This window comes from Piliocolobus tephrosceles, chromosome 1 (genome assembly GCF_002776525.5).
Source record: "Piliocolobus tephrosceles isolate RC106 chromosome 1, ASM277652v3, whole genome shotgun sequence".
Classification (NCBI taxonomy): domain Eukaryota; kingdom Metazoa; phylum Chordata; class Mammalia; order Primates; family Cercopithecidae; genus Piliocolobus; species Piliocolobus tephrosceles.
Genome location: NC_045434.1, coordinates 146,967,167 through 146,980,369, shown reverse-complemented (window position 1 = coordinate 146,980,369; position 13,203 = coordinate 146,967,167). Strand labels below are relative to the sequence as shown.

At 35.8% G+C, this 13,203-nt stretch overlaps 1 protein-coding gene across 2 annotated transcripts in view; it reads left to right on the top strand.

Annotated features, from left to right (window-relative positions):
* Positions 1–7,991, top strand: part of LHX8 (LIM homeobox 8) — a 30,967-nt gene extending 22,976 nt beyond the window's left edge. Inside the window, exons 8-9 of one of the 2 annotated variants that reach the window (XM_023207544.2) lie at positions 3,354–3,537; positions 7,281–7,991. In XM_023207544.2, coding sequence (XP_023063312.1) covers positions 3,354–3,537; positions 7,281–7,357 — 261 coding nt within the window. In that variant the 3' untranslated portion in view covers positions 7,358–7,991. The remainder of the gene's footprint in view (positions 1–3,353; positions 3,538–7,280) is intronic. The other variant, XM_023207535.1, reaches the window with a different exon arrangement.
* The last annotated feature ends 5,212 nt before the right edge of the window (positions 7,992–13,203 follow it).

The window sequence follows — 13,203 nt, the reverse complement described above, 5'->3', positions numbered from 1 at the left end:
CTCCTGCCTCGGCCTCCCGAGCAGCTGGGACTACAGGCGCTCACGCCCATGCCTGGCTAATTTTTGTATTTTTAGTAGAGATGGAGTTTCACCATGTTGGCCATTCTGGTCTTGAACTCCTGAACTCATGATCTACCACCTCAGCTTCCCAAAGTGCTGGGACTGCAGGTGTGAGCCACCGCTTCTGGTCTAGTTTTGGTGTTTCTTATGCTTCCCTGTCTAGAGAGTATTTCGGTGTTGCTTTTTGTTTTCTTAAACTTTTATTGTTTCAATTATTTACACCTAAACTTTCATTTATCTGGCTTGGTTCCATGGGAGATAGGGTTTTACCTATTTTTTTTTCTCTCTTTCAAATGATAAACTATTAGTTTTCCCTAAATCAGTGAACCATGCTTTCCCAATAAAATAAAATCTCATCTTTGTCATATACAAAATTATTATATTTGGCTTTTTGTCTGGGCTTTCTAAAGGTTTCATTTTGTGCATTAGTATTTTGTTTTCCATTATATCTACATGGCCTGATTTTAGCTTAGTTTATGATTTAGAACTCAAAAATTTTAAAGTAGTTACTTAGAAAATTGTAACTCTTGTTGGATGTTTGCAAAGCAGAAGGAGGAAATTTTGTCAGTGAGGAGAGTCAAAAGGACTTGTATTTGATTCTGAAGCTGGGTAGCATTCATGCCAGAAGGAATTTTCTGGAATCTTAAACTATATTTTGGTCTACCAGTTATATGACATTGTGTTTGCAAACCTCCCTCTGCTTGATTACCTCTGGATGATCTTTCCAAGAAGCTGCTTAATCAGTATTAAGATAGTTATTCTGCTGTTTCTGTTATACCTTCTTCATGCTTATTTACAAAGTTTGAGGATTTTTTTTCAATCAAAAGATGATGTTTCTTTTGTTTTACAACTGTGTAGGTTCCATTCAATATATAATTTATTGGAGACGGCTGGGCGCGGTGGCTCAAGCCTGTAATCCCAGCACTTTGGGAGGCCGAGACGGGTGGATCACGAGGTCAGGAGATCGAGACCATCCTGGCTAACACTGTGAAACCCCATCTCTACTAAAAAAATACAAAAACCTAGCTGGGCGAGGTGGTGGGCGCCTGTAGTCCCAGCTACTCCGGAGGCTGAGGCAGGAGAATGGGGTAAACCTGGGAGGCGGAGCTTGCAGTGAGCTGAGATCCGGCCACTGCACTCCAGCCTGGGCGACAGAGCGAGACTCCGTCTCAAAAATAAATAAATAAATAAAAATAATTTATTGGAGACAAAAAGATACTTTGAAGAAGCTCTGGGAATCATAATGCAACATGTTTTAGGTTATATGTAGTCCTCTGGCATATGTGTCTTCTGGGGTCCCATAAGGGAAAAAGGCAGGTGGCAGAGGTTCCCCCTTACACATTGGAGAATGTTTGAGTAATGTCATCTTATTTAGGTCAGATTAGTGTTAGTAGTGACATGTATTGTTCCAGAGCCTGTGGGCAGAACTGTGGAGATTTGGGGTGTGGTCTATAGGTATCTCTGAGTCTCACTAACACTTCAGAGAACAGGGATGTGGAGGAGGCTGTGACTTCCCACTCATCTTCCTTGATACATGCCTAAGTCTTGTCCCAGAAACATTCCTTAGGTGCTACTTTTCAGCCTCCTGCTCAAGGCTATGTACCTCACTAGATTATTATTTTTTATTCTTTTAGTTTTAATTACTCTTGAGAGTATACTTTGCCAGCCTTCTATATTTCAATGCCAGGAGCAGGGTGTAGCTCTGAAGTAAGGCCAGCTTTTTCTTATAAATTCTTTGCAGCTTCCTTTTATTCCACATTAATCAGCCCTGATTGCCTTGTGCCATCAAGGCCCTACCACTAACCTTGAACAGACTTATGCCCCTGATGTTTTCCTGGCTTCATATCCCCTGATCCCAAAATGTTCTCATGCTAAGTTTTTATCCCTTCACCTCTCTTTCCTCTCATGACAGAGTTGTTTGAAGTGATGGAAAATAAGTGATACAGTATTTTAATGAAGTAACACTCTATGTGGTCAAGTTTTATCACCTGGCAGGGAATTCAAACATAGGCATATTAGCTACTGGAAGCCTTCTGGGCAGCCTAGACTTACTTGCCCTGACCTGCATGTAAAGCTCCACTTGCCCTGAATTTGCTTCTTTTATTTCTGCAGCAGAGTGGACAGCAGGGTGGTTAGCACTTTACATTTTGTGAACTCTCACCAGTGGATGTGTTTGTATTTAATTCTACTTAAATATTATGAGTTTTTTCTTATTATAGACCTGACTTAACATGCTTCTTAGGGAATAGCCTATGTATTCACTAAGAGAAATTGAACTCAGCAGGTTAAAATCTGACTGGAATAACTGAATCAAGAGGTTTGTAGAAAGCTTTAAGTTCTCAGTAGGGATTTTAGTCATTTGAACAAGGATTTGAAATAAGTCCAGCAGGTGCCTAAGAATACATTTAGTAGTCTTTTTTTAAAGTTCTGATTAAAAGACCTTTTTCTGCTTTTCTTTTTGTCCTAAATGCCAGTAGTAAAACCAAGGAGATTTCTCTAGAATTCTTGAGGGCCCTTCCCCACCTTTTCTGGGGAAGATGCTGTTTTAGTATAGAATTGGATTTTATTTTTATTTTTTTAAAAATAAATATAATAGAGTTTGGGGGGTTTTTTGTTTTGGCTTTTTTTTTTCTTTCTTTTTTTTTTTTCTTTTTTTTTGAGATAGAGTCTCGCTGTGTTGCCCAGTCTGGAGTGCAGTGGTGCGATCTCGGCTCACTGCAACCTCCAACCTCCACATCTCGGGCTCAAGTGAGTCTCCTACCTCAGCCTCATGAGTAGCTAGGATTACAGGTGCCAACCACCACGGCCAGCTAGTTTTTGTATTTTTAGTAGAGATGGGGTTTCACCATGTTGGCCAGGCTGGTATTGAACCCCTCACCTCAGGTGATCTGCCTGCCTCAGCCTCCCAAAGTGCTGGAATTACAGACATGAGCCACAGTACCCAGCCAAATCTAATAGAGTTTAATAATTGCATTCAAGAGGTAACTTTAATGTCTGACCAGCTCAAATTCAACAAACCAAAATCACTTAAGCAATTGGTCCCCTTTCCTACTTAAATAGAATTGGCTTTTAGGTAAATCACCAGAGAGCTATCAACTGAGCAAGAAAAATGACCACTGTTATTTGGACTAAAATGTTTCTTTTCTGTCTATAGAATTTTTATAAAAGCTGATTTACATTTATGCTATGCTTGTGTGGTAGTGTGATTGAGGTTGCATTCATTTTTTAACTGGGTTGATAATGTGCTCAGAAGCTGGTGTGTAACCTACCTACTTCTGTTGCTTTTCTCCCAGGTGTGGTTTCAGAATTGTAGAGCACGCCACAAGAAACATGTCAGTCCTAATCACTCCTCCTCCACCCCAGTTACAGCAGTCCCACCCTCCAGGCTGTCTCCACCCATGTTAGAAGAAATGGCTTATTCTGCCTACGTGCCCCAAGATGGAACGATGTTAACTGCGCTGCATAGTTATATGGATGGTAGGTATCCCAACATTTAACAGCTGTCTCCCAAGCAGTCAACAACTGGTAACTTCCAATATTAGATAATTGATGCAATTCGTATTTTGAAATATTACCTCAGTGGTAGCTAAAAATAATGTGGGGGGTGCAATAGAGACAAAATTATCCAAACATTTTTATTTCTGTGATTACATTTTAAGAAAGAAGTTTAATACTCACTTTGCAGCTAAGATGCAAATATTAATAATGACTCAATGCTTGATCTTTACTTAGAGATTTTTTTGTTTGTTTTTACCAGTAAATATTTAAATACTTTATTTTCTGTGATCAGAGCAAGTGTTCACACTCAGATATTTAGATGGGAGTTTAATAAGTTTTGTTAAATAATTGTTTTTTATTGAAGCAAATCATACATTTAGAAGGGTGCATACATAACTATACAGCTTGATGAATTAATAAAATGAATGTATCCATATAGATACTGCCCAAAGTAGCAGATATAATTAGCATTTCAGAAGCCTCTCTTATGTCTCCGTCCAATTATTATCCTTTTCTCCCAGAGTAACATAGCACTGATTTCTAAAACCACCCTTTAGTTTTGCTCTTTTTGAACCATACAGAATGTATTATGTGTCTCACTTCTTTCAATTACATTGTGAGATTCACGTATATTATTGTGAGAATCAGTTATTTGTTTTCATTGTTATATAGAAATCCACTGTAGGAATATACCACAATTTGTCCATTTCCTGGTTGATAGATACTTGTTTTTTTTTCCAGTTTGTGCTTTTGTGAATATGCTACTATGGACTTTATTGTACATGCTTTTTGTGCTCATTAATTCACATTTCTACTAGATATGTACCTGGGAGTGGGACGTAAGGTCGTTGGCTACACATATGCTAAACTTTAGTCATTCTGACAAACAGTTTTTCATAGTGGTTGAACCAGTTTACACCTTGACCAGCGCAAGGTTCAAGGTGCTTCACATCCTCACCAACACTTGGTATGGTGTAACTTCCTGATGTTAGCAGATTTGATGATTGTGTAGTGCAATCTTATTTTAATTTGCCTTTACCTGATGACTGAGCATTTTTTCATCAGGCATTTGTATATTCTCTTTTGTGAAGAGCTGTACAAGTCTTTTGTCTGTTGGCCTACTGGCTTGTCTTTATTATTTATTTAAATTGATTTGCTTTAGTTCTTGGTGTAATCTGCATATAAAGCTTTTTGATAACTGTATGTGCTTAGAATATTTTCTCCTACTCAGTAGCTTGGCTTTCTCTATTCTCTTAATGGAATGTTTCATTGAGCACAACTTCCTAATTTTAATGTAGTTTATTTCATCATTTTTCCTGCATGAGCCGTGCTTTTTTTGGTGACATGTGCAAGAAATTGTTTATACTCAAAGATAATGAAGATATATCTTCTATGATATCATCTAGAAACTTTGTTTTACCTTTGATGTAAATTCAAATTCATTTGGAATTGAATTTTGTGTGTGGTGTGAGATAGAAAGTGAAGCTTTTCTGTTATGTTGATGAAAATAGAAAATATCCAGTTTCTCTATAGAGACACATTTGCCATAAATCAAATGTCCATATATTGTGTCACTTTCTGTACTTTCTGTTCTTTTTTGTTAGTCTATTTTTTTGTTGCTACCTAATCATTCTAATCATGCTGGGTCTATAGTTCTTAATATCTGATAATAAGTTTCTTTCTATTTCATTGTTATTCAAGTTTGTATTGCCCATTCTTGGCCCTTTATATTTTCATAAAATTTACCTACTTGTCAATTTCCACCCCAAAAGGGAAAACAATTAAGATTTTGATACAATCTATTATAGCAAATATATTGATCAGTTTTAGTAACTGCCATCTTAACAGTATTGTCTTCCATACTATGAAGTTTAATAAGTCTTTCCATTTATTTAGATCGTCTTTGAGTAATCTCTTATGATTTAGAGTTTTCTGTTTAGTAATCTTGCACATCTTCTGTTAAGTTTGTCTCTAAGTATTTCTTTTGATTCAGTTGTAAGTGGTATTTTCTTTATATGTAGAAATCTGGGTTGGTATTTTCTTTCAGCACTTTGAAGATATGATTACCTTGTCTTCTGATTTTCATTGTTTGTTTTGCATATGGATAGCTAATTAACCTGGCTCCATTTATTGGTAAAGTCAGCTGTTTTCCCTGTTGCTCCTTTTGAAAATAAATGTCTTTTTTCCTCAACTTTTTTCTTTGTGTTTGTCTTGAAAAAGTTTTATCATACTGTGCCCAGGTGTGCTTCTTGAATATGTAGTTTGATGTCTTTCATTATGGAAAATTCTCAGCTTTTGTCTCCTCAAATATTGTTTTTGCTCCTATGAAAAAATTTTCATGTTTTCTTCTGAACTATTTTTCTATTTCACTAATACTCTCTCTATCTAATATCCTGTAAAAAAAAAAAATCTTCCACTGACTTCTTAATTTCATTTATTTTGTTTTTCAGTTTTAAGATTTCCATTTGTATGCTGAAGTCATCCATTTTGTCACTTTATCCTTATTTAAATTAAAGTTCATGTCTGATAATTCAAATATCTGGATCTTTGGTGGGTCTATTCTGTTTTCTTTATTTTCCTCTTTATTTTCTTTCAAGTCATGTCTAGTTATTTGTCTTCTTAATTGTTATTGCATTTCAGATGTTGGGTATGAGTAACTAAAGATAATTTGAGGCTTTAGATAATATCTTCCACTAGAGAAGATTAGTTTTACCCCCCAGATAGTCAGGATAGGGTGAAATCAACTTAATCCAATCAGGCACAAATCCTTAGGAGGGCTGGTATATTTTTGTTTTACTACTCCTTGGAGTTAGCTCTTTGGAATCACAAATGTATCCCTGTTTTGTTTTGTTTTATTTTGTTTTCTGTTGTTGTTTTTAACTAGGGCTTCTCCTCTTCAGTGGGCCCTGGTCTTTAATTTTTGTTTCTTACCACTCTGCCAAAGTCTAACTTCTGAATGCTCTGCTAAACTTCTCGGCCTATCAGGCATTTGTTTTGTTTTAAATTGTACTATCCTTGTGGAAGGAAAAGCATCCTCATTTTCTTTCCCTCCACTCTGGGACTTTGTAAGTCTTCACTCCTTAAGTGTCTTTCAGATGCCTTCAAACAGATTTTTAAAATTTTGTCCAGATTTCCTAGTTGGTCTCAGAGAAAGGTTTGATTTGAAGCAACATAGCCCTTGCTGAAAGCAGAAACTTCATTTTAAGTTTTGGTTAAATAAAAAAATCAGAGCCTGTACCATTGTTGCCATTTACTTATACTAGCATTAAAATTGTGTGTGTTCACATGAAAGACAGTAGTGTTGCCTGAGTCCAGTGTGTTTTGATGTATGCCTAGGGAGGAGGTAATTAAACATTAATGAAAGAAACTTGGGGAAGATCATCCTATACAAACACCTTCATGAGAAAGCTAGCAGCATCTCTGAAGAGGAACCCATGTCTTTCTAGCTTCAGGGTGAAGTGCAGTGAATGGGGTATGGATGGAGGACATTAAAGTGACAAAATCTTGTGGCCCCAAATAAAGATTTGGGGGTAAAACTGTTCCTGGACTCTCACTATGCTGAATAAGTTAATGCTTCTGCTGAGGTCAGTGGAATGAGTGTAGCTTGGTGCCCTCAGCTATAATGAGTGATGAAAACATTGCCTTGGATTGTTTTTGTTTGTTTATAAATCAGTTTTATTCACCCTACAAAACTGATCCACAAATTTCTTTCTATTTTGTAGCTCATTCACCAACAGCTCTTGGACTCCAGCCCTTGTTACCCCATTCAATGACACAACTGCCAATAAGTCATACCTAATTCTTTTTTCAGGGATATACTTGATTAAGGATATAAATTCATCATTTATTATGTATAAAATACCATTGAAAAGATATTGTTGTTAATTTTTTATTTAACACCTAAAGCATTTCCAACATCACTTTGCTGCCCAGGTATGTATCCATAGTTGGCCTGCAAGACACTTTTATTGATTCTTCAATTTTGGTAAAACTTATGTTTACAAGAAGAAAACAAATCAGAACATTTTTTGTATTGTCTGGAAATAGTTCACTCTAGTGTGTATCTGTTAATTTATTTGTCATCAAAAGAGCACTTTGCCTAAAAGAAAGGACTGACAAGCGTGCAAAATGTTTACAGTCTTTTGTGAAATTGTAGTTTATCATTAGTTTGTACCTGTAAGTTATTGTTATAAATATTACCTGTATTTTTTGTTACATACAACTTTATACTTTGAAGCTTGTATCTGTGAATTCGCAACTGAAATTTATTTTGCCAATGTTTTCTGAATGAACTGAATAAAGCTTCTGTTGTAGCATGCCATGCAAACACATTATTGTGTTTGTGGTTGATGAATTATGGCTGTAAATAACACTATAGTTTAATAAGCCCACCATTCTGAGTTTATTAAACATTTTCCATTCTCATGAAAATTTCAACCAATTTGTCCTTTTTGTGTGTTTTCAGCAATAAGTTGACTTTAGTCTCTTTAAAATGTAACAACTAATAATTTTTTAAAAAGTATTGTGTTTTGAGTTGTGTTGTATGAATACATTTGAGTAGGAAACATTCAAAAAAAGAACACATTAAAACATTTAATTTGGCAAAAATTGTCTTTTAGGCCAGCTAATAAAATCAATGTGAAAGAGAAGGCAGAACACTTTTCAGAATGGACTTCGGAGGATATTACAAGTCAGAAATGAAATATGGGCCATAATATATTTCTTCAGGAGTGAAAAAAGAGAACTAAAAGTTTCTAGAGCAAGAACTCTTTGCATTTTCTTCTTGGTGAATATGTGATTCTGAGAGCTGAAATCTAAAACTCAGGACTTTATCTTATGTGACAGTGGACTTGCAAATTTTTGTATTTAAAGAATTTAGTACTCACTTTTTGTCTTTTTATATGCCAGTTGGGGGTAAAAAGGTAATGAGAAAAAGCTTTTAGAACTTAGATTTAAGTCTTTGTTTAACTGAGCAGATTTCCATCAGGCCGAGGACCGGAAATAATAGTAGAGTATTTGTAATTTTATTCTAGTAATCATAAATACAACCAGAAAGTAGTCATGTGGACATAAGTAACATCCACCTGAAACCAGAAGCAACAAACCTGCTTCATTATGGGAGAGAGGGATTTTTTTTTTTTAACTGGCTACTTTATTTTAAATCACTTTGTAGCCAAAAGTCAATCTATCTGATCTTGAGATTGATACTAATCTCTGTGGGTTTTTGTCTGCCTGTCCCAGGCATGAAGTGGTGAGGTCAGCTTTACCTTTACCAGATGTCAAGGCAAGCTTTTGTAATATAGCCAAGCTCTGCACTGTTAGCAGTTTACAGCATTTCCCAGCTGACTATAATTGGCATCCTGTACCTTGGGAGGTGGCTGATTGTGAGTATTATTTGCTGTCTTTTTCCTGTGCTCACCATCCTCTGACTCTGTACAGAGAGTTTTTACAAAACATATCACCACCCTTTTTAGTCCCAAAGATGAATGCCCATAGTTGAAGTAAAACTTCATAACAAAGAGGTTCAAAGCTATCAAAATAGATGAGATTTATATATCCTGCATATAAAATTGTTAATCATGAAGAGATAGATATGAAAGTACTAAAAATATGATATGTGATACAAGCACCTGACTTACTTTGCTATCTCTAGCCAGAGATCTTATTTTTAGAGCCTAAAATTAGGGAAGAATTGAAGTATTTCCAGGCAAGTAATATTCAGTGTAAGTATGTGAGTACAATACTTACTTGAAATTGAGTATGGTCAACTTTTGTGAAGATTAGAGAAAGAAAACGCTATATTGTTGGAGTAGCAAAGACCTGGGTAACAAGTAGGTGTGAAGACATTCATGAGCTGTGAGAGGATAGGATACCTTTTTTTTTTTTTTTTTTTTTGCAATGCAAATCAAGAATCCTATTCAAACATTGAAATGGAAGTCACACTAAGTCAATACTCTTTAAGTGATTATTTTTAGTTGGACAAGGTAGTATTTAGTAGTAGTTTTACATTTGACAAATGTCATTCTTAAAATTCCACATCACTCATTGTAAATTGTAAGTACATCTGTTTTGAATATCTCATAATAAACATTGTTAGCTAGAATCACAGCTCAAGCTTTTAAAATTCGTTAAAGTCATCTGAAAGCTGATAGCCGTAGTATTTCTTGATGTGGTACATTATGTGTATAATTAGTAGCATTATTAAACTAGGTGGCATCTTGGGACTTTGGTTATGGCATGGATGACTTTACCAGTTAGCAAAAGTAATGTTTCTATTTTATTATTTAGAACAGAAGTCATCTAGGTCGCAGTACACTAAGTACCAAAAGTATATTGGTGTAGGAAAAATTCTCAATGGCTCCTACCTGAGGAGGTAAAGAAACTGATATTAGCACTATATGACTTTTACTCTTTTGAAACGCAACTAAAATTTAGAGAGAAATAGATCTGAGTCCAAAACAAGTTCAGGTACACTGGATAACATCTAATAAACATCTACTTGGATTCAATCAGATAGTAAGTACTACTTTGTAGCCTACTTTTTCCCTTTAGTAAATATCTTTCCAAGTCAAATATTATCTACAATATCATTTTAATTGATATATAGTACTATGTCCCCCCAAATTTCATGTATTAAAACATAGTCTCCATTGTGGTGGTAGTAAGAGGTAGGGCTTCTGAGAGATAACCAGGTCATGAGGAAAGAACCCTTGAAAGTGGGATTAGTGCCCTTATAAAAGACACCTGAGGGGCTTGTTTGCCCCTTTGCCCTTCAGCCATGTGAGCACACAGAGCAGGTGCCATCTATGAGGAATGGGTCATCACCAGACAGAATCTGCTGGTACCTTGATCTTGTACATCACTGCCTCCAGAACTGTGAGCAATACATTTCTGTTGTTCATAAATTACCCAGTCTGATACTTTGTTGTAGCAGCCCAAATAGACTAAAACATAGATTATTACATTGCTTGAATGAAACAATTTTATTAGATAAATAGGTTCTATCTAACTTTTTATGATGATGAATAGAGCCTAACATTGTGAGCACTTTCAGGATGTCCTGTTTGAGTGCCTCAGGGGTATTTTGAAATGTATTCACAGCAACTTCATGAAAGGGATTCTATTATCACCCTTATTTTACAAACATAGAAATTAAAAAGTTGATATGTCTACTATCTTGGTGACAAGTAACAAAGCCAGTATTTGAATTTAGCAGCTCAGTGATTCCAGATGCCATAATCTTAACCACTATGTTATACTATTACCATTTTAAATGACACTGTGATGGCATCTTTGTGACTATCTGCTACCTTTTAATTTATATTCTTATTTCACCAGTGTGAATTCTTGGAAGTGGAATGGATGTGCATGCATAGGTTTAAAATAAGGCTCTTGAAATGCATTGATTGCCCCCCAAATGTTGCACAAAATTACATCTCCACCAGCAGTGTTTGAAGTGTTTTTGGAACCCTTGTCTATCCTGCCTAAATTGGAGTTGATATGTTAAATATTTTTTTAATCTTATACTCAAAAAATTTTTTTAAAAACTATATTTTATTTATTACTTGATATAAAATTGTATTTTGAATTTCAGAGAACTAGTATTTTTTTTTTTTTTTTTTTTTTTTTCAGGCAGAGTCTCCCTGTGTTCCAACTACTGGGTTCAAGTGATCCTCCCAAGTAGCTGGAACTACAGATGCGTGGCAACATTTTTCTGTAGAGATGAGGTCTTGCTATAATATGATGCACAGGCTGGTCTCAAACTCCTGGGCTCAAACAATCCTCCCACCTGTCCTCCCAAACTGTTCGGATTATAGGCGTGAGCCACCATGTCCAGCTGAAAACTAGTATCTTATAAAGGGGCTAAATGTAAGCACAAGCTGCTACTTTTATGACTTTTTTTCCCTTTAGTTATTCTGCATATTATGACTAAAGTGAGCATTCATTAGGATTTTTTTCAACTGAAGTTTCATTCACTTGATATCAAATGTTTTATTTTCATACCTGACACACTATCATATTCTATTTTCTTTGTTGCTGATTATGGTGATAACTTTATTACATGGTCCTTCATACTTTTTAAATGCTTTTCTGTATATCATCATATTCTCATTCAACAGATGAGGGAATTGAAATTTAGGAGGCTTCAATTAACATAATTAGGCCTTTGGTTTTAATATGCAAGAGTTCTCCAGGGCACCAGATTATTTTTATAAATGTATAGAGATCTTAGGAGAATAAATTAACAAATTTCCCCCAGTTCCTTGAATTTCATAAGAAATAGACTGCCATAGGCTGAGAGGATGTGAAAACCACTGCAGGGAACTGCTTCTCCTTTGCTAAATTGTCATCAAGTACAGTACTTACTACAAAGATCTGAACTTGTTAGGGGCTGAGAGTGGAGTTTAGGGATGGACTGTGTATGGGCACTTGTATGGGGGTATCAATGGAAGAAAAGTGTTAAGAAATAGAAAATAGAAGGGGTCTTGGGGAGGTAGAAACAACATCTGTCTTGCTTTCCATTACATTCCACAGTTCCTGTCACCAAGTAATCACTCAGGGATTTGAATGAGGGTGGTAGAAAAACAATCAGAATAAGACTCTATGTTTGAGTGTCCTAGAATAACTTCAAATTCCAAAACAGATCTTCTCAAATCCTCAAGAAAAATATTCTTCCTTTCCTTTAGCAAATATCTTATATACCCATGGCAATTTATATTCTTTTTACACCATTTATCATGGAATGTGAGACACCTGGATTTTGGTACTTTCTCTGACACCAATTAACTACATCCCAAGGACACTTAGCGTTCCTGCATGCTGATTTCCTCAGCAGTAAAAGGAAAGTTTTTATGAAGCAAAAGTGAAATGAATGGAAAAAAGACATGATAGAAACATGATCCATTCATTTAGAAGGGCAGTGTTAGTGGCAGATCAGGCACTCTGAGACCGGGCAGTTGGAGCTGATGGAGCACCAAAAGTTTGGCAAGCACTGCCCTATCCCAGGCAACCCGAGGAACAAAGCACTTTATGCATTTCTTTAAATAAAGTCAGAGGTGGAGCATCTATGCTGTTAATGAGTTACACATTCTCCAGCAAAGTGCTCTTACTCCAACCTCCCTACAGATGGAAAACATCTATTTGCTGTCTACATTAACTCCCTTCTTGATTTTAAAGAATTATTCAGTCAAGTAGAGGTGTGACCTTCTGTGATTTGGATGTAGAGAGTCTCTGTATAATTTAGTTTGCAGAAATGATTTGAATGTTTTCAAAAAAAATTTTCTTAAACCCAAAGGAATTATGATGCCATATTTGAAAATGGAAACCATTGTTACAAATTCAATTTCAAAATATTTACTTCCTGGAACCAGGGTGATGTCTCTAGAGAACCACTACTAGTTATTAGCTCATTTCTTTCAGATGTACTGGAATGAGTCTGTTATTTTGCCAGCATGGTTCTGAACCACAAATTTCATCTTTGGTTGAAACTCTTCCAAGCGAGACCATGTGCAATTTTCCTAGTTCATCATTTGTCTTTCAGAAGACAGCCTGGTGCATTTATGACTATGGTAAAAACATGTCTCAGGAGTCCTGATGAACAAAACTAGCTTCACAGTCTCCTCAGTAGAGCCTAGCACTTGCAAA